The 21,382-nt window shown below is 41.4% G+C and overlaps 1 protein-coding gene across 9 annotated transcripts in view; it reads left to right on the forward strand.

The window, feature by feature from the left end:
- Positions 1-21,382, forward strand: part of ST8SIA5 (ST8 alpha-N-acetyl-neuraminide alpha-2,8-sialyltransferase 5) — a 66,283-nt gene that overhangs the window by 38,324 nt on the left and 6,577 nt on the right. For 8 of the 9 annotated variants that reach the window (XM_021379907.1, XM_021379911.1, XM_021379904.1 and 5 more), the window contains 5 exons: positions 5,518-5,625; positions 14,242-14,334; positions 16,138-16,224; positions 18,378-18,522; positions 20,180-20,292. In XM_021379907.1, coding sequence (XP_021235582.1) covers positions 5,518-5,625; positions 14,242-14,334; positions 16,138-16,224; positions 18,378-18,522; positions 20,180-20,292 — 546 coding nt within the window. The remainder of the gene's footprint in view (positions 1-5,517; positions 5,626-14,241; positions 14,335-16,137; positions 16,225-18,377; positions 18,523-20,179; positions 20,293-21,382) is intronic. The other variant, XM_021379913.1, reaches the window with a different exon arrangement.

The following is a 21,382-nucleotide window of genomic DNA, read 5'->3' on the forward strand; positions in this document are numbered from 1 at the left end:
CCCACAAACCAGCCGCATAGAGCAGAGATTGCTTTGCCTAACATTTGAATTGTGTTGGGAGCTCTGCAGAAGCTTCATGCCCTGGAGTGTTGGATTGCAGATGACCCATTACCAGCTGAAAAGTGACCCTCATGGCCCTGTCAGCAGTAGTGTCGTAGCAGCTGCTCACCTCTGTGGCCACTGTTAAAGATGTCATGGCCACTTGGTTTTTAATTTTTGACCTGATAGGGTTTTCTGATTCTTCTTACGCTTGCTGAATTACGCTCAGGCAAAATTGCTGCTCAAGGCTTTGTCTTTTCTGACTTTCACTGTGCGTCATTCTTACCCTTGATTGCTTTTTCATTTTATTCCTTGTTTTTTTAATTCAAGTGTACTCATTGCTCAGCAGTCCGTGCCTCCCTCAGGCAAACTGTTGACTTAACCTCTCATTTCCTTGTGGTATCTTTGCCCTCCAGTGATCGCATCCATTTTGCATTCCCATCAGCCCTGCAGGTAGTCACTGTCCTTCCATGCCCCCTTTAGCTAGCTAGTGTTATACTTTAGTTCCTGTGATGAAAACCCTAAAAACAAGCTCCATCATTGGTAGTTTTTTGGCACTTTCCATAAGAAAAATGCATCCAAAGCTCAGCCAGATGAAAATTTTGGCCAGTCAACAGCAAGGAGGGCTCGCACAAATGGGAACTGGGGGAGTCCTCATCTGTGGAGGAGTTCAAGAACCTTGGAGATGTGGCTCTTAGGGACATGGTCACTGGACATTGGGGGGGGGGGGGGTGGGTTAGGGTTGAGCTTGAGGATCTTGGAGGTCTTTTCCAGCATTCATGATTCTGTGAAATGGTAGGATGAGTCCTGCCGCTTGGACACACAGGAGGAGTATTGCCTACTAATGTGGCTGGCACACAGTACAAACACTGACTTTAACAATCATTTAGCTCATCATGTTCCACCCAAATCTTCAGTACAATTGGGCTCTGGGGATGTGTTTACACTGAAGAATATAGCACCATGTAGGAACTCTTGACCTGGTACTAAATATATGAGCTTGGAAACATGAGATGCATAGCAATTAGCTCAGTCAGATCTCTAACACTGTGGTGAGGTTTCTCTTGGTACCCATGCTGTGTCAGGTGTCTTTGCACTGAGCTCTCATCTCCAATATCAGAATTTGCTGACATCTTATCGTATTTGTGATTTCCTGATACATTCTGAGCTTGGGACTTGGTCAGTCTTTTCTCTTAATAAGTTCAGTGCATCACTGTCTACTCATTCCGTGATGGGTGTTGTGCTTCCCCTGATGATTACAAATAATATTTTGATTATGAATACTTATTACAAAATGCCTATTTTCTGTATCTCCTTGGATATTTATCTTCCAGCTACGGAAAAGGAATGTTTAACTTCTTTTATCTTTCTTGGGAAGTAATTTTAAATCAGTCTTTTGAGAAGTCACATGTGAATATCTGATATAAAATTTATCTGAAAAGCATGATATGTGCTATATGAAACAAAACCTTTTTTTTCCCTGTATAATAGTGGTTATAATCCAGAAGCTTCCCACCTATGTTTCCAATTTTGCTCTTTGTGCTAGTCAAAATATACTCCTCCACCACTCTGTAACTATTATTTCCCTCCAGCATGTAAAGCCAAGCTCGTCCCTCACTTAGCACAGTATGGGCCAATGTGTGATGTAGCCAAATGGATATGGGATCACGAGGTCTGTATTATTTCACATTATTCATATTATTTCATATTGCTCTCTTGTAGTGCAGTGAGTAGATATATGAGCACTTTTTCCTCATTTTACTGGAGAAATAAGAAATTCTCTAAGCTTGACTAGTCAGATTCAAATCTACTTCCACTGAATGCAGGTGTGAGTTTTAATAAACCATTGAAATAAGTCTTTGCCTTTCACTTGTCGTCATTGAATGTAATTGTCTTCAGTGACCAAATCTAGGTCTGATTCATTTTAGTGACTGTTTTCAATCACTCTAATCTGCAGGTCATTTGCGCATACCACTGGTTTTGTTTTATTTTCCATCCACCCTGTGGACACAGTGAGTCATATTTTCCCTGTTTTGCAGGAAAGAAGGAACTGGATCTCGATGTGATTAACAGTCTGACTTTGCTATACCCCTATGACATCCCCGTTAATAGTCTGGGGGGATCACTTTCCATTTTCAAAGAGAGCAGCACGATCATTTAACACTACAGTCTTCAATTCCTCCTCTCAAGGGCACAAGGATTATGAGATGGGGAAACCATTGCTCTGTTCTCCAAACATCTGCTGTGCAGGAGCTGTTTCTTGTTTGGATGATGGCAGCGGGTTTGTGCTTTACTCCCTGCTGCTTCCACAGCCGGTCTTGACAGCCCTTCACAATTACTGCTGCTCCGTTAATTTTCCTGCTCTTTTTCGCCCTCTCCCTCTGTTCTTATGTTACAGCAGTGTTTATTTGACCACATACTGATTCAACATTTGCAGTTAACAATTAGGATCAAAGTGTTGCTGTGACATTTACCTGAAATTCAAGGTCTGTATTGCTTAGATGTCCAATTTGAATTCATTCATCACAGGGTCCAGGCTGCTCATTCTCACATATATCAGGGGCATGTCCTGTTTTTAATGATGTCCATCAACCAGCACTCAATCTGCCCGCAGCAGAACTTCCTTGATAAGACATTTACTTACAATGAGTGCACAGAACACTATCAGTGTTTCTGGTCATTATGTCATTTATAAGGTCTTCCCTTGTCATCATCAGCCTCACGTGTTGGGAAAATGTGCTAATTTTAGAAGGAAATGACATGAGGGCACATTGAGCAAATGGTATTTCCATCACTGGTAGTCATTAGGAATGATCCCAGGCTCTCTTTTTTTTTTTTAAATCTTTGATATAAACTGTCTAAATTACAAAGGGAACCTCTGCATAATTTCTTCTGCTTTCCTCCCCTTCTTTTAATCTTTCTTTACCCTCTTTTTTTGTCCTGCTTCTTTTTTATCTGCCTTTTCTGTGTTTCCGTCCCGCATGTACTTTGCTCTTGCAATTCTGACTCGAAGTTTAATTTACCCCTTCTTTATCTACCTGTTAAGGTGTAGTTACTGCTGAGAGTGAATTTAGCTACCATAATATGCCAACTGAATATATTGTTGGAGCAGTTATCACTCTGGTCTGTTTTCTCAGTCTGTTTGCAGATTTGGACAGACAGAGTTTATGAACCCTTAAAAAAACAAACAAGAGGATCAGAAAATATTACACTTTCAAAATTGCAATCTCTCGACTCAAGGCTGATTGATTGAAATCAATGGCAAAACTTGCAGTAATCTTGTTAGGAACAGAATTAATTCAGGTCAGTGTTATTAAATGTCTCATCCTACTCAGTCTTAATACTACAAGCCATTATTTGTGGGAGCTTTTCTTACTAGAGGGAATAGGTTTATCATCACTCCAGAAAATGCTGTACATTACCTTAATCTCAGGCTTGCAGTGAGGCACAGTCCTATGAGCTGTGGTTTATGTATAGGTAAGTTCATGTGGTGTCAAGCTCTGTAGAACTTGTTTATTGAAGAAGAGCACCGTGTAGTCCACTGCTCTTATCTTGACAAAGTCAGACAGAAGGTCAGACAGTTGACTTGCTCCTGCCCCCAGTCTCAGCTCACCACCTCGTGTTGTGTCCTTACCATCTAGAGGAGGAAACATCGTGCCCAGACCCTCTGCCCGCATCAGATATTTCTGTACTTCAGTTAGATCCCGTTCTACCATTTCAAAGCTAAGTATTTTAAGCTGCTCTTCACAAGACATATCTACCGTTCCTCAGTGTTAGTCTTCCTGATCTCCTGCTGGATCTTACCCAAAATGCTTGTGTCCTCCTGTAAACTTTGAGCCTCAGCTGCAGGACACAGCGTTTCCAGAAAGTCCTGATGAGAGGAGGGATTGGAGAGTGGTTTTAGCATTTATTTTGCTTTAGGGGCAGATCCCCACTTGAAACCTATTTTTAAGGGCATACAGTTTTGTGTCTTTTTCAAGGACATTTACACTGAAATGAAACACTTTTCCAACAGAGTCATAAATGTCATAATGTGTTAGACTGTGGTGCATGGGAGAGCATCTCAAGTGTTATTTCAACAAGCCTGAAGTGAAGGTGTCTTAGTAAAAGTGAGAATTTTCTCATGGATATTTTTTCACACCATCTTCTTTGTAGAAGTCATCACCTTGGGCAACCTCAGCTGATGAAAACTAAGAGCAATTTTGGAGGCGTAGGACTCCCTGATGAGTGATAGCACTGCATTACCTGTTGGAATTATGGTATAATGCACACACCCTTGAATGTGTTTTTCCAAGTGGAGGGGTAGTTCAGGATGCCATCTCTTTCTTCAGTTCAGACCACTCCCTACCTCCTTCAGAATTCCTTTTTTAATGCCCATTGTCTGTCTTTACCATCCAGTGCTGATAACTGCTGCCAGTCAGACTGAGGGATGGATGGGATTTGAGAGTCCTTGTGACCACCCCGTTGACCAGGAAGCCCAGCGGGGTCCTGGATGCCCTTTCTTTTGGGCAAAGCAGGCTGGCAGATTTCTTCCTGTGCAGCCCTGCCAGGAAGTTAACTTGCAGTACTGGCAGCACCAAATGTTCACAGTGCAGCTGCCAGCCCTCTGAAATCATGAAATTCAGTTAAAATGGAGAAGATTAAAAATAACAGTTCGTTGACTTCTGAGCTATGGGGAAGGATTTGGTTACTGTTGTCAAATGTTTCTTCAGACCCAACTTTTAAAAACGTGTTAGATTTCTACCAAACTATAGCTGGAGTTCCCTGGATCACAGAATAGATTTATAGAGTCACAGAATCCCAGAATGGTTAGGTTGGGTGCAACCTTAAAGCCCATCCAGTTCCAGCCCCTGCTGAGATCTGAGGAATGCAGGCATCATAGGACTTGCTGTGAATTTGTGAAAGTTCGGAAAATGGGGAGTTGTGATGATTGTGATTTGGATTTACTTAAAACATATCATCTTCCCAGAAGGGAGAAGCAGCAATACGGTGTGACTTAGAGAACTCATCAACTATTGCAAACAATGATAAATCCTTCGGTGGCATGGCCAACAGATCAGAGGAAGGACCCAATGCCCACCACATGTAACAGCTACAGTAGATGTGAAGTTGAAGTTTGGATGGTTTATTTCTTTGGCCTTTGAGTTCTCCACATCAGTCTCCTGCTTTTTGTACTGGGGGACTGAAATTTCCACAGTGCTTCTTGCATCCATGTGTTGTTCTGACCACTGGCCCTCCAGTTTGCTGGTTGAGGTGACTGGTGGTGTTTTCAGATGAGGGCTTGTAGAATCTATGGGAAGTGAAAATTAATGGATTGCAAAGATAATGAATTGTGGCTCTTGGTATCCTTTTATTGTTTTTGACGATGTTTGTGTCATAGTCACATTTCTGTCTTATGAAAAAGGACGGGAAAACTCGTGCTGATAGAGTTAACCTAATGAATGGTATCAAATACCAACTGCCTCGTTTTCTTGCTAGAGGGCTGCAGTTTAGCTGGCAGAATGGAGAGGAATTGGCCAATTGGACCGGCACCTTTAATTTCACGGATGACGGAGCAGTGAAGAGTGGCAGTGACACAGGCACCAGGTACTGACCCCGGAGGGGATGACTGCAGACATCTCTCGCTCTGTGTATGAACGACGAGTGTGAGCACAGGCTGTGTGAACAGATTTACAGTTTGTTTTGGCTGCTTGATGCTGTTCACACATCACAGAAGATGCTGGGGGTGCTGTGCTGGCCCACCAAGGCATTGGGGCCGTTTGGAATATGCCGTAATCACCCTTGTGATGTGCAGAATGGTGACATTTGTGTCCTGGCCTCTCCTTTTCCTATAACCCCACCATGGCCATTTGTCAATATACAGGGAAGTATGGGAAAGTGTACTTGACTGGGAAGTGGAATGTCCCAGCGCTGATAGAAAATCTGGCCAATAGCTTTTCTTTATAGTAGAATACTCTTTCTAAGAAAACATAGTTTAACTTGAAATCATTCCAGTGCCTCATAGGCGAAAAATGTTCTGTCAAGGCAAGACCACAGTATTTCCTTTATACTTACCATTCTGAAGATGATTTATAAGTGCTGATGCGCTGTTGGCTGTTGCACATTTATTAATTTATAGTAGGATTCTTCAGACTGACATGTATATAAAGAGCCATGAAAGGCTGTGTGCGTAGGTAAGAAACTGCAGTTGTAGCAGGGAGTTCTATGGCTGTCACTCTGCAAAAATTGGTGCAGGCATGGGGCTGATTCTTAGAATATTAGTCATAGGAAAGGGCCCTCTCCTGTAAAAGAAGGCTGTCTAGTTCTCAGCTTTTGTACAGGACAAACTCCGGCACTTTTACCTCGAGGAGCAAAGCTGAATGAATGAAATGAATGAAAATATTGTTCAGTGCATGACGTATATTTACATTCATGTATTTAATAACAAAGGTATGATGATTCATCTGGCCCACTGGTTGTCTTATGGTGTCCTCTGCCACCTGCAGTCTGTGTGAGCTGGGGATAGGTTCACTGTGGTTCCACTCAAGGTGAAACCTTGCTGTGGGTCCTTAAGAAAGGACCTTTCAGTGCATAGTCCTTGCAGTTCCTGTGGACTCGAAGAAATTAGATAACCTGACTCTTGTGTAGTATGAAGGTTGAATAAATAGCAGGGAAACTTTAGAAACACTTTAAGTTAAAGGAAAAAAAAAATAATTAGAAGAAGCTTGCATTAAGTAACTACAGAAATAAAATTCTCCCTGCCTAAATTAGGTACTGTGTGTGAAATATCATCGCAGTATATTTTGGTAACCACTCTCCACTGCAGCTGTGCAGCTGATAGCATTTCAACAGCCAGCGGAAGTACGGTGCCTGAGCTGCCAAAAATCACCCATCTCACCAAACTACAGCAGTGCTGCAGTTCCTGTATGGCTCTTTCTTGTAATGGGATCCATATCCATGCCGCTGCCACTCATTAAGGAAGCACTGTGGAAAGGCCCTCTGCAGCTTTTAGCTCAGAACCAGAGAAAAATGGTTCACTCTTTCTGTATTTATGTATGGATCCATCTGGCTGTCTCTACTTTTGTTGCATTTTTAGTGAGTGCATCTACAGTCTGTATGTTCAAAGTCTTCGATCGAGGCACTTGGCATAAAAGAAAACTGAATGTGGCACAAAGGCAGATATCTTCCTGAAGACAGAAGAGAATTAGTAAATATAGATTTCCCCCTCTAGGTGCCCTTGGCACAGACAATTGAACTGTCACTGCATGCAGGATGGAGAACCAAAACCCTTGCAAGTTGCAAATGATATTGGATGACACTGAACCACAGTGTTATTCTCAATCTCTTTAGCCCTTTCAACAAGGAGGAGGTTCAGGATGAATGTTTTTTTGTATGAACAGGATCTAATTGCATAAGTTAGGTGTAAATTTCCCTGCTCGTTGCAGGGGATTTGGAACAGGTGGCCTTTAAAGGTCTCTTCCAACTCAAATGGTTCTGTGATTCTATGATTTTATGCAGCTAATATCAATAGACATATGCAAATTTCAAAGTCAGTATAATGTTAGTAAGTGTGGAGATGAAAGATGAGATTTCAAGTTAGGGGTAGGTCTGGCTGTGACATGCATTGTGCGTAAATGCATTACAGACATTACTCATTTGTCTACTGTCTGAGAGTGAAGCATACAGAAAAGTAAAATAGAGCTATGAAGATGTGGAGGTGAGGCTGCGTGGTGAATAACTGCAGAGTTGTGTCATCAGCTGTTTGCTGTTTACCTTTGATCACCTTTCTTACTGTGTTACCACTAGACACCCCCTGAGAGTCCTAATGTAACACCCAACATCAAACTGTTGGTATCATCTGAAAGCAAGCCTTCCTCTAATGAATAATTCTTTCTACCAGAAAGAAAACTTGCAGACTGAATTTTCCCAGCCTGATTTTACTTGTATATATTTATGGATCTCCAGAGAGATGTCTAAAGAGTACAAAACTAATTACATGTCAGCATGCTCACAGTAAATACCTCTCACTGCATGGCTCTGCACTTCACTGTGCGTTATTAGCTCCTTATTTGTAGAAGGTTTGGTGTTTAAAAGTAGTAATTGAAATAGATACTAGTTTCATTAGCTTCTATCATTCGTGTATTTAATGCGTATATGCATATTCATACATGCCTGGCATTGATCCATGTGTGTTTTGTAACTACTCTATCTTTTAATGGTGTAATTTAATATATAGTGCTAAGACATTAATAACTCATTATCCATTCTGTAAGGGATTTATTAGATGCAAATAAAGAAATTCCAAAGCGTTACAAGACAGCCAGACTTCATAAGAGTAGTGGCCATGTCAAAACCAACGAATAGTGAAGACTGATTGCACAAGAAGGATCGAATAGCACAGAAGTGAAGAACATTATGTTGTCTGATTTTAGTGGGAGCTCATTCAGATATTAACTAATGTATGAAGCAAAGTGTAGCTTTCAGTTGGAATTCCAAAATAAGCCCTACTTCAGTTGCGGGCAGCTCTACTGTCCCACAGTAACGAGGCTAACCAACAAGGCTTTTCATCCCAGGGCATTTAGAACACTTCTAAAGGCTGCATAGAACCATTCCCAGGAGATAAAAAGTGATCTCATGAATTTGCGTCAGTGTGTGGTGCAGTGAGTCTGGATCCTTTTGTATTAGCTAATATTGCTGTGGGTAGATTTCCCACAGAGTTATGTATTTGCTGGGGCTTTTTGAGCACCAGAAGGTTCGTTTCCATTCATATTACATTGCTGCAGATCTTCTAGAAAAAAACATAGAATCACAGAATCATTAAAGTTGGAAAAGACTGCTAAGATCCCCAAGCCCAAGACCAACCCAGCCCAGTATGTCCACTGACCATGTCCCCAGGTGCCTCACTTCCATGGTTCCTGAACACCTCCAGAGATGGGGACTCTACCACTTCATTGGGCAGATTATGCCAATGTATCACCATTCTTTCTGGGAGGAAATTATTCCTAACATCCAACCTGAATATGTTTTGCAACTTAATGGGACTGTGAACTTTCATCCTTACAGCACTTGTTGCTGCTAAGATTAAGCTGCTTTACTGGTGTGACGATACATCTGGCCCACTGGATGAATTCTGTGATCTCTGCCACCTTCAGTCTGTATGAGCTGAAGATGCATTCAGTGCAGAACATTGGTAGTGAGACCACAGAAGTCTGATGGGTGAAGGAGGAGGTGAGCTGTATGCTTTTAGGCCCACTGGTTTATACACTGAATTTTCCAGTACGGCAAATATGAAACTTTGTGCCCAGTGGCTACAAAACAGAAGGTGCAGTCAGTTGGATTCATCAGATACACGTCTTACAAGATGAGTGTGAGCCATGAAGCCTCACAGACCAGGAGAGCAGTTGAGGAGATTCCTTAATTCACAGTGCTGAACTAGAATCTTGAGAACCAGAAGGGGAAAAAAAATGCACTGCTTGAAACAATAACCTAAGATGAGTTTTTGAGATATAATTGATGTATAAGTGTTGACTTGTGTTTTGTTATGCCTCCCAGGTGGCCCTATGACTAATAGCATCGGTGGCTTGTTTTAATCAAAGCGATAGGAATGAGATTGATTAAAACAGCCAAACAGCAGTTTATTAAAAATTGGAGAGTTCAGAAGTGGCACTGCTAAAACAGGGCTCCCTGACATATCCCACTTCTGCTTGTCAGATGCCGATGTTGTTTTGATATGGAGATAATGAAAGAAAAGAAACAACGAAGTTTCCTGCAAAATGCCATTTCCTCTCCAATAAATCGTACTGAAGGTGACACAGCTGCTCCAGTACAGCTGTATTGGATAAGTCACATAGAAATAGTAATGGAGGCACAGTCTGGCAAGGTTTGGTCCCTCACTCACAATAAGTTCTCTGTTGAAGTCAGCACCTATGTTGCTCTGCATGGATTTTCCCAGAGCCCCTGTAGCTATGGTGCACTCCACCTCAGCCAGACCTTTCCTAAAAAGGTTTGAGGATCCATACTAGCCCTGCTGAATGGATGCAAGTCCCCATATGCTTTGAGAGTGGTGCTCTGGCCAACTTGTATGGTTCTGGAGTGGGCAAGGTGAGTCTAGACTTGAGTTAGACACAGATCTGCCCATACTGATCAGTGCAGACACTGCAGATTGGACATTTCTCTTAGCAAGTGTTTAGCAGAAACCTACAGGGCTTCATTCATTTGTTCTCATTTCTTAGTCTCTGGACAATGTGCATTTTTGGAAAGATCTTTGTTTTTCCTGCAAGGACAGGTGGAAACCTTCACACAATGCTCTACTCTCTTGCAGCCTCACTATGAGCAGACCAGAACCATCCCTGTGGGAATGAGCAAAATGGGAATGAGGTTTTTGCAGGAGAAAATGGTCTTGTTTAAAACATGCCCGACAGTGACATTCAATTATATTTTAAAACCTTTGTGCACTATATCAGAAGAATCAGCGCCTTGATCCATATGTCACTTGAAGACATGTCTCAGTCTGTTTAATTCATGCAGCGTGATGAAGCAAAACTGACTTCCAGTCAAAGCAGGAGCAGCCCAGGTGCAGATGGCCAAAGACCCAAGCATGAGCTCATATTGTTGGGAGTCACATCTGTCTCTCAGTTGCCCGCTCAGTGGGCTGCTCAGCTGCAAGTGAGGTTGCAGTGAGAGACTTGAAGGTTAGGAAAGAAGAAAGCCTTGTTTAGGCAAAGCAGAAGAATGCCAGAGCAAGTAGCATCTCATTTCCAGGCATTCAGTAGTGAGGAGCTTAGAAAGAGTCCTCTCCCAGTGCTTTTGGTGTTAAGGAACAGGATTTAATTCTGGAAGAATCCATGTTACTCAGATTTCAGCAAGGGAGGGGAAAGCAGTGCACGGAAAGGAGACACCAGGGTGACATGTAAACTCTGTTCTATGAGTGTAAAATATGCCTGTCACTCCCATAGAGCTGAAATGCAGCCCTGTTTCACAGTGCCATAGCCAGGAGTATCACTTGTCACTAATCAACAGCACAAATCAAAATGCTGTTGTAGAGTCATTAGCATTTGCTACCTGAATTGCAGACCATGAATTCGACACTCCCAGTGACTGCTGGAAACTGAGGGAGATGAAATACTGGAAGAGGTGTCTTGCAGGACAGCCCTGTGCTTTTCTGAGCTGTAAGCTGATGGAATAACTGTTGCAAATGCATTTCTGCTTCATGGGTTTCCTTTAAGAACCAGAAGTGGGTTTTTTTTGTGTGCAATCCTTTCCTCCTTGCTCCTCTACCTCTCAGTAACACATCCTTTTTCTTCTCTTTTTGGTTTGTGGACTGGGTAAACAAGCAGTGACCAAGAGTTTCTGGTATGCAGGAAATTTCATCTCTTTCATAAAATGACATCTTTCTCTGCTGTGCCGTGCGTTGCAGCCAGCTTTCCCATGTGATAACTTGCTGTTTGACATTTGAGCTGAAGTCCTATGAAGTCAGCTTTGGAAATTTATCTGGAGTTCATCAACACAGAGCTCTGGCCATGCCCAATGAGATGAGTTCTTCAATGAGTTTCAGCTGGAGCAACTTTCATAATAGACAAGTTGCTCAGTTCCAGCTCCACAAGCACACGGGAGATGTAACAGCGCAATGGATTTCATCTGCTCTTCAATGAGGGCTGAATGTCCAGGTGGATAATTGAGTCAGAAAGAGAGCCCTGGGGCTTTGGTGAGAGACCAGTCCTGTTGATGACTTCCATCTTCCTTCTGCGGGCTGAAGAAGTCTTTTCCCAGATTAATCACTAGTGATGAAGCACTTCAAATTCATTATTTCCTCTGCAGAACTCATAAAAATGTATTTGTTGCATTGAAAAGTAAACGAGCATACTTCAACATAGTCACATTTTTAAAAGATTGCTGGGCTACTGTATTTCTTTCACCATCCCTGGAGGTCTTCAAGAACCATGTAGATGTAGTACTTGGTTTAGTGGGGAAATATTGGTGGTAGGTGGACAGTTGGACTAGATGGTCTTGGAGGTCTTTTCCAACCTTGGTGATTCTATGATTCTACAGTTCTTTGCAGTAATCAGTTTATTTCCTTATGAAGAATTTTTGGTGTTCATCTCCTGCCATTTCTCAGCATGGGTTCCTTCCTCTTGGTCTCAAGGTTTCTGTCCTTCACTGATTCACAGTGATTGGTTTGGGACTGGGCAAAGCTGAAGTGGTGAAAACCTCTGGAAGGGTTGAAGGACACTCTTCAAATAGTTTTTGACAAGTTAGAGACGTCCACAGTTGGTGGCAGGTTTCTGTGAAAGGCTTTGGGCTTTCTCCAATCACAGACCATAATCCCTTTCCCCCCTTTTGTGGGTTTCTCTCTTCCTAGCTATATCAAGTCAATTTCTGGATTTACTTAAAATGCAGAATTCAGAATGCCTTGAGATACTTCTGGTGTTAGGAGGCCCTTGTGGAGATTGCTGGTGATGGTTTTTGGGCATGCTCTCTTCCAGCAGATTGCCTGGGCAGTGAGAGCACTCTGCACTTCTCAAGAAGAGGCCAACATTTGGGTCCCCCAAGAGTTTGCTGCTCACCAGAAGAAAGAACCACTAAAATAACAAGATTTCTTTCTTTTTTTTCTTAAGTGTGGGTATAAGAGAGACATGGCCAACCTCTTTTCAACGGTCTGTAGGGACAGGACAAGGGGAAATGGCCATAAACTTGAGCATAGGAAGTTCCACACCAATGTGCAAAGGAACTTCTTCAAAGTGAGGGTGACAGAGCACTGGAACAGGCTGCCCTGGGAGGTTGTGGATTCTCCTTCTCTGGAGATATTCAAGACCCACCTGGACGCCTACCTGTGCTGCCTGATGTCGGAGGCCTGCTTTGCAGTGGGGTTGGACTTGATGATCTCTAGAGATCCCTTCCAGACCCTGCAGTTCTGAGATTCTGTGATTCTGTTTTCCTACTTCTCTATTCCCTCTTGAACATCTCAAAGGGTGTTATATTGGCAACTGAACAGAAATTCCAGTCAAACACGATCTTTGACTTAATTTTCAAATGTCACCACACCAAAATATTACATTACTAATAATGGTTTAAATAAAACTCTTACAGGAATCTAGTAATTTTCTTATTGAAAAATCAGAGGGCACATTGTAGCTACAGAGTTGTGAATTCTGAAGGATTCATCAAAATAGCTCGATTTAGCTTCTGTTGTAATACTCTTTCCCCCTGGTCATCCAGTTGTACTTCTTCATTATGCTCATAACTGCTGTATGGATATGTGCAGTTCTTAGGTTTTGAGTTTTAACACACCCTTACAAAGACGGAGTTAAAGAGACACAGAGCTTTGCTTAAACTCTAAATCACTTTTGTGATTTCAGTAGTCTCATGGAATTCCATGGCCAGCCTAGACTTTGTCTGACCCCTATAACTGAGTTCCTACCACTGTGTTTTGTTTCTCCATCTCTTCAGTCTGATGGTTGAAGTGGAGGAATTAGACCAAAAAAGTAAATATTTTTGTCAGATTTTAATTAGGATTAGGGTTGTCAGATCTGATGTGTCTGAACATCCAAATTCTTTTGTTCTCAAAACTGTCTCAAACTTTTTGAGAAGAAAATCCCAGTTCCTCTTCTCCTCCAAATATACCAGTAAAGTAAATTGTGAGGAAAAGCTCAGTTGCTCTGAGCTATGCAACACTGTACACAGACGAGGTGAAATTGCCAGCACTTTGCTAAGAAATTCAGGAAATGTTTATTTTTAATTCTCAGAACGTTGAGGCAAAGGATGGGAATAGTGTGCCATAAGTGATCAGCACTTTTCCCTTGACTTTCAGTGGCATCTATCATGTGCTGCCCATTGGAAAATGCATCTGGCCCTTGATGATGCCTACAGGAGAGATGAACTGACCTGACATCATAGCCAGTTATCGCCTAAGCAGGTTGTCTTGGATGCTCTTAGAAAACGTATTCATTTAGTTTAAGTTAGCCAAATAGAAATTGCTGAGTGCTCCCTCTTGAACATCTCAAATTAACGTTTGAATCTCTGAAGGGCTGGGCATGGGTGGCTGTTCTACAATCAGCAATGACGTCTGTGTTTTGCTGGGAGTAATAACTGCCTTTGAGTCAGATGTTGTAGTCTCACACTGGGTAGGGATCACAAATGACAACTCAAAGCACATTTCTGTTGACTTGTAAGATAAGTGACCTAGTCTAAGGCTTATAAATAGTTTTTGTCCTTATTCTTCCTCAGGTATTTCGAGTTTTATGAAGGGCCGTTGGAATACAACTCCACCAAATGCCTGGAATTGCGACAGGACATCATTGCGGTGAAGGTTTTGTCTATGTAAGTGTGAGTGTTTGCTAAGAAGGTTGCTTTCCAGACAGGATGAAAATGGTAACTTAAGATAAAATCATTAAAGATTTAAGGTGCAAGAGATCCTATCAATAGGGATCTCACCCACGTTTCCTGAGATTCTCTTATGTGTGTAAATAGTGACATTTGAATTTCATTTGATGTTCATTTGAAAAAAAAATTGAGGCTTTTAAACACGCTGAGGCATTTTAGACAGGCCTGGTATCATAATTTGGAATTAAATACTGTGTTTGCAGTACTATTTGTATATATTCCAGGTCGTTCACTGAAGGAAACCGAAGAGTAAGAACAGACAGACTAACTCATGGAAGTGTATCTAGCCTCATGCTCCGTCATGACCGTGGCTAGTTGTGAAAGCTAAGAAATGGGGCAGAAAATTAGCCCTGCCAGATAACAAATTCTGGCATGGTGACTCTGAGTGGTAGGTGGTGTCTAGCAGTCACAGAGGGCAGTAGACCTTCCTGTGAATTTGTTTAGATCTTTTTTGAGCCCATTTGTCCTTTTGACTGCCATAACTTTCTTCAGCAGTGAGTTTCAGTAGTAACACTCAGTAAAAATTATGGAAATGTGTGTTCTGAGAGATAAAAAAAAATCTGTATTCTGCTGCATTTTGTCTTCTCTGGTCCTATGTATATACCAGGAAACTAATGAGTTGACTGAGATTTACCCATGGAGCCAGATAGATGAGTCAGTCAAAACATACAGGTTGCCCATGGAGCTGATTGCACAAAGCAAAATGGGATGTTTTTGTATTGACCTTCTGCATTTTCAGCTGACATTTACTTTAGGTGCTCACATTATGCCTAGTCCCTTACTATGTCTAAAATCATGCTGTAGTCACCTCATCTACAATCCACAGGGTTTATTAATTCCATGAACTGATAGTCTCAGCTGAAAGTGCAGCTGTACAAGTGCAGAGCTTAAAGCAGTCAAGGCTGCAGAACTGGATTGCCACTCCAGATCTCTATGAATTTTGAGCATGTCTCCCTCACTGACTTTGTGCTCAAAAGAATGTAGGTTATGTCCTTGTCTTCTGCATTTGGTACTGGATGAAGGAGACAAGAGTAGCAACTTTGCACTGCCTGCTGACTTGCAGTGCTTAAAAATAAATGGAAGGGGTGAGAATGTGGCACTTCTGCCAATGTTCTGCTGAAGATGGTGAGTTTTGAATCACTTTTCTGCGTGCTTATCAGATGGTACAGAGACTTGCTCATTTCTTCTCTTCCTTTCCAATGGTAAGAAAAGATAGTGGACTCCTGCTCAGTGGGGTCGAGTTAGCCTTACTTTGTGATAGCCATTTGACACTGAGCTCTTTTGCTACGCTGGATTCTTCTGATGTGTTCCTTTCTGCTGTGCTCTGTTTCCTAAGTCAGCCTGTATGGTAATGGAAGATTTCCAAGTTAATATGCTCTGGGGGACTACGGAAAGTACAATATGACCCAATTCCTTCCTGTAGCTTCCACAGCCTGGGAAATCCTAAGTGCTACTCACTTTAAATATATAATTATCTTAAAAGCCTTTGCTTTATTAGAACATTCAAAGCCCTCAAACCTGAAGAGAACTCATTAAGGCCTATCAGTCTTGAAGAATTCTCAAACATCGGATGAGCTCCAGCCAGTACCTGAATGTACAAGGCTTAGAGTTGCTATCTCTAAGGAGAGAAAAATAATTAAAAATATACATTTTGCACTGGGTAGACCGACTTGTTTGCCCTATTGAAGGAGATGAATCCCTTGTCATAAAGTGAATTCTGTTTTTCTTTTTATCTTTTAGGGTGAAACAAACTGAATTATTTGACAGATGGAAGAGCCTACAGATGTGCAAATGGGAGATGAATGTCACAGAAGCCAACATATTCAAGTAAGAATGCTGCACAGTGATGGGGCTGTGCAAAATTTACTTTAGTCTGAGTTTAGCTTCCTACAGAGAAGTCTAACATTCAGTATGGATTGCAAGAGAAGCATTATAACACTGTAACTTCTGGAGAACCATCCTTTTGAATAAATATGGACATTTTATATACTTAAAAAGAGTATAAAGAGTCATCAGCAAGGGTGAAAGAGACCTCTTCTGGCGTGTGGGATAGTCTTTCCAACAAAGACAGGGAATTTGGTATGGAAAAGACATTTCCAGGTATGATTTGGGCAGAAATGTGCTGGAACAAAGAAGTGAAAGCTATACATAATGCATCAGCTTAGCTCCCTGGTGGTGTACGTGGTGACACTACAAATTTGGCTTACAAAGCACTAGAACTAGATTTTTTTGTGGTGTGTTAGGTACTGCCAGAGCTTGTTTCTCAGTTCTTTTTTTTAATGGCTTCTCTGCCATTGCTTCCCAACCATCTTCAAGTGTTACTTCTGGTCTTTGGAGACCTCTGCAGTTTGTTTCTTTCTTTCTTTACCTTTCTTCATATGACCTTCTCTTTGCTGAACGCCCTCCATGGTCCTTTCAAGACACAGTTTGTGAAACTGATCTTGTGAAGGCAATAGTAGAATGAAGCCCAAAAGTACTTGAACGCTGTGTATTCATATATTCAAGGGCCGTGTTTGAGTATGTCTAGAGAAAACACATTATTAAGCTCAGGGAAGGAAGGTATAGATTAGATGTCAGGGGAAGTTCTTCACAGAGAGAGTGGTGAGGTGCTGGAACAAGCTGCCCAGAGAGGCTTTGGGTGCCCCATCCCTGGAGGTGTTCAGGACCAGGTTGGATGGAGCCCTGGGCAGCCTGGTCTCGCCCTGCCTGTGGCAGGGGCTTGAAACTCGGTGATCTTAGGGGTCTCTTCCAACCCAAACCATTCTATGATTCTGTGATTTCAAAGCGGAATAGACTGGTTAATTCTGCAAGTCACTGGCATGATTCAGAGCTACTGTTTACAATAAGGCCCTGAAAATTTCTCCCAAATACTCTTTCATGATTACAGGAAAAAATCTGATATGAATTAATGAGAGAATGTGAGAATGCATGTGCTGAGTTAGTCACTAACATCTTTTTAAAATAACTAATTGTTAGTCACAGATTTATAGCATTTTTTTTTTCTGATGTGAGCTCCACACATACGTTTTTAATTTATATTTTTTTCTGTGAAATATCTGACGGGCTGTTATCAAAGCCCATTATGACCAAGAAAAGTGCTATATACAATTAGGGCCTTTTATCTTATAGATTCCTTGAAGATACTTAAACAGTTCAGAAGGAGAAAGCATGAAACTCAGACTGTTACTAAGGAAAACAATTTCTGGATGGTCATTCTCTATCAGCTGTCCGACATTTACCTTAAGGAATGTGCCTCTGGAAAACTAATAGAATGTTAGAGGACATCTCTTCCAGTTCCTTAATGCAGGACTAATGAAGAGCATTTTCATATCTCAGATATCACAATTCGATATGACTGCTTGCATTTAATTAGTGACTGATTTCATTATTCAGAATTACTCATCGATTCGTACAGTCTCAGTTGCTGCCTTGATATCATATTGCCTTGATTGTGATATGATGTCGTTCTGCTTCAGTCAAGTATGCAACAGGAACTGGACATCACTGAAATGTTTGCATTATTCTGTATTTCCTTTCCAATCCTTGTAATAAGACCCACAGAGCAGAGTGACTTTGTCTTTCAGCTCCTAAGGAGGCCACATACCCTGGAGGCAAGGTACCTAACTTGGCCATTTGACCTTGGCTTCACGTTTATGCATTGACCATGGCATGTATTTTTCATTAAAAGGACAAGATGCATTGATTGAAACAAACTGGCTTTGGAGTGAGATTAAGTCAGGGTTTCCGTGGGATATAAGGAGGCATAAGCTCAGCTTGGGAATATAGAGCAAATCAGAGTTTGCATGTGGATTTCTCTGGAAAAAGGAAAATCCAGAAAATCACCATTTTACCACTCATGTTGTTAAAAAGAGGTGTTTTTTTTTTTCCTCAAAAATGCCTTGTTTGCAGTAATAGTAACTGCAAATCCTAAAACATGCTATCAGCTCCTAGATGTCATTTATCTCTTTTTCATTTTACAGATCTACGTTGTCGAGGTGTTGCAATGCCCCTGCCTTCTTGTTCACCACTCAGAAAAACACTCCTTTGGGAACTAAGCTGAAGTATGAAGTGGATACCAGTGGAATCTTCCACATCAACCAAGAAATCTTCAAAATGTTTCCGAAGGTGCCTCTGCAAAACTAACCACACTCTACTTGCTGCATCATATAATGTGCTGAAGCCACACATTTAGGCTCATAAAATTGTTTGAGTTGGAAGGGGTCCTTAAAGTCCATCTGCTCCAACTCTGTGCAGTGAACAGGGATACCCACAGCTCCATCAGGTGCTCAGAGCCCTGTCCAGCATCTCCAGGGACGGGTCACCACCACCTCTCTGGGGAGTCTTTTCCATTGAATCATCACCCTTATCATAAAAACTTCTTCCTTATATCCAGTCCAAGCAATTAGCTGCTTAGCATTTCTCCAGACATCATTGCTTATAGTTTGAATACTTTGAGTATGTTGATTTGTGGTATGAAATTTCAGTTAATCATCCTGTTTACTAGTGGTCATCTGGTCTAGCATGCAATGTATGCTCATTTTCCTGCAGAACATAAACCCAACTTACTTCTAAAGTACAATATTCATATGAAATAAATCCAACATTTGGGGTAGGTCTGCTTTTTAATGGGTTTATTTTATAACTCAGATTCATAATGACTATTTTTATCCTCATTGCTGCTTGCATCTTATCTGTTAACAGATCATAGAATTTTTAAATGTATTCATTATAAAGATTATTCAAAACCTTCCCAGCCAATAACCCATGACCTGAAGGCCAAAGGGCAAATCAGTGGGTAACCAGTGGGCAATCCCACTGCACTTTACACCAATGTGCAGAAGTGATCTTATCTGACTACTGATTGATCCTGAATTTAAAGTGGGAACTTTGGAGGGGATAACTGTAATTTGTCCCTTTCAGAAAGGGAGGAAAAAATTGAATTTCAGTTATTAATGTTGACCTTGAGGGTCTAACCACTTTTAATGTGTTGACTTTCTCATCACTGCTGAAGGTAAGGCAGTGAACGGTATGGAAAAATCCTGGAGATAATCACCTAGAAATGTCATGCTATTCTCACCTCTCTCTGTAGTTCACAGAATGAAATTATTGATAAAATATGTATGGCCAAAAAGGAGCAGTTTTGTGCTTACATAAGCACGTCTGTACATATTCATTGGGTGTAGTGCCTTAATGGCCCTGCTCTGCTCTCTGAGATGGGTTTGTCACTCTTTCTGGCTTCTGCAGCAGCAGCGGTACAAAAGCTAATTATTATTAATTAATGCTATTGGTACAGTTAGCGGTAGCAAGCACTAAAATCTGGGCTCAGTTCTGATAAATAAGCTGTAAAGTGCTGGTTTAGAGAGACCTCCTGGGCTTCACCATCTGCTCTGGGATCAGCAGACTTCTCCAAAGGACATCAGAATCTTGCGTGCTGTAGGTTTATGGTTCATGCCCCTGTGTGGAAATCAGAAGGGAAAGTGATTTACTAAAATGACTTCTTCTGTTATTAAGTCTGAGCAAATAGAGGTTATGTGCATTTCATTCTGAGTTGGTTTCTCACAGCACCTCTAATTGCACAGATAACATTTCCATCTGTTTATACGCACCATGGGAATACTGTCAGCTTCCTACGATGAATGTATCTGCATCAAGATGCAGCTGCACCAAAAAAAAAAAAAAGAGAGAGAAAAAAAGAGAAAAAGAAAAAAAAAAGAGGAATAATAAAAAAAAGACATCTTGTTCCATGCTTCAGGAGATTAACCTACTTTTTCTGATGTTGCAGGATATGCCATACCACCGCTCCCAGTTTAAGAAATGTGCTGTGGTTGGGAATGGAGGGATCCTGAAGAACAGCAAATGTGGCCGAGAGATTGACAGTGCAGACTTCGTGTTTCGGTACTGACTTTGTGTGTTTGTTCATTTGTTTGCTTTGCCTGTTTTCTGCTTTAATAGCACATGAAGGATTGATGGCAGGGCTATCCCCTCACAAGTGGAAACGTTGGATTTACAAACTGGCCAAGTCAAGTCTGCTTCTTGCACAACACGGTGATATTTCAAAGAGAAACTTCCTTGTATAATATTTGTTTTAACTGTAAGATTTGAGGGGTTATTTCTCTCTAACTCCATGGGGACAGCAACTGACTTACTGACAGCATTTGATGTCCTCATTCAGCTTGCCCCGTTACCCAAGTCATGGATTTATTCTTGCATGGACATTGGCCCAGGCACAATGTCTCATGTATTTTTATCATCCTTAATATGAAGAAAGGTTACTTTTATTATTCTTAAGCACGTCTAATCCCTCTCTGCATCCTGCTAAGCTCTGTGTCTGGGTCATGGCACATGACAACTAGCTCACAGATCCGTGACCTGCTTTATAAGAAAGAAAATCAATTTTCTTCTCTTGGCCCATTTTCTGCCTTCAGGTACGTTTCTTTATGCTTAAAGTAAGTGTTCTTAAATCAGTGAATTTCTCCAGCTTCATAGAATCGTAGAATGGCTTGGGTAGGAAGGGACCTCAAGGATCATCAAGCTCCAACCCCCCTGCCACAGGCAGGGCTGCCAACCTCCACATCTAATACTAGACAGGCTGCCCAGGGCCCCATCCAACCTGGCCTTGAACACCTCCAGGGATAGGTCATCCACAGCCTCTCTGGGCAGCATACCATCAAAAATTAGTGTAAATGCAAATCATTGGATTCTAAACTTGTCATCAAATGAAAAACGGCAATGTACAGGTCCTACATTCACTATTCATTATTTTCATACCCCTTTACATTAATCCACTGTCTTAATTTTAATCTCTGAAATAATCTAGGTTTCACATAATTTCCTTCATTTTAAAAGGCTACTGTGCACTGCATACATTAAATAAGTATAGCAGGTTCCTTTCTTCTGTGATGGATTGCCATATGATTGAAATGAAGGTACATGTTGTGCCTAAAGATGACGAACTGTTGAGTGGAAGTGGAAATGTGGGCAGCAA

This window comes from Numida meleagris, chromosome Z, assembly GCF_002078875.1.
Source record: "Numida meleagris isolate 19003 breed g44 Domestic line chromosome Z, NumMel1.0, whole genome shotgun sequence".
Classification (NCBI taxonomy): Eukaryota; Metazoa; Chordata; class Aves; order Galliformes; family Numididae; genus Numida; species Numida meleagris.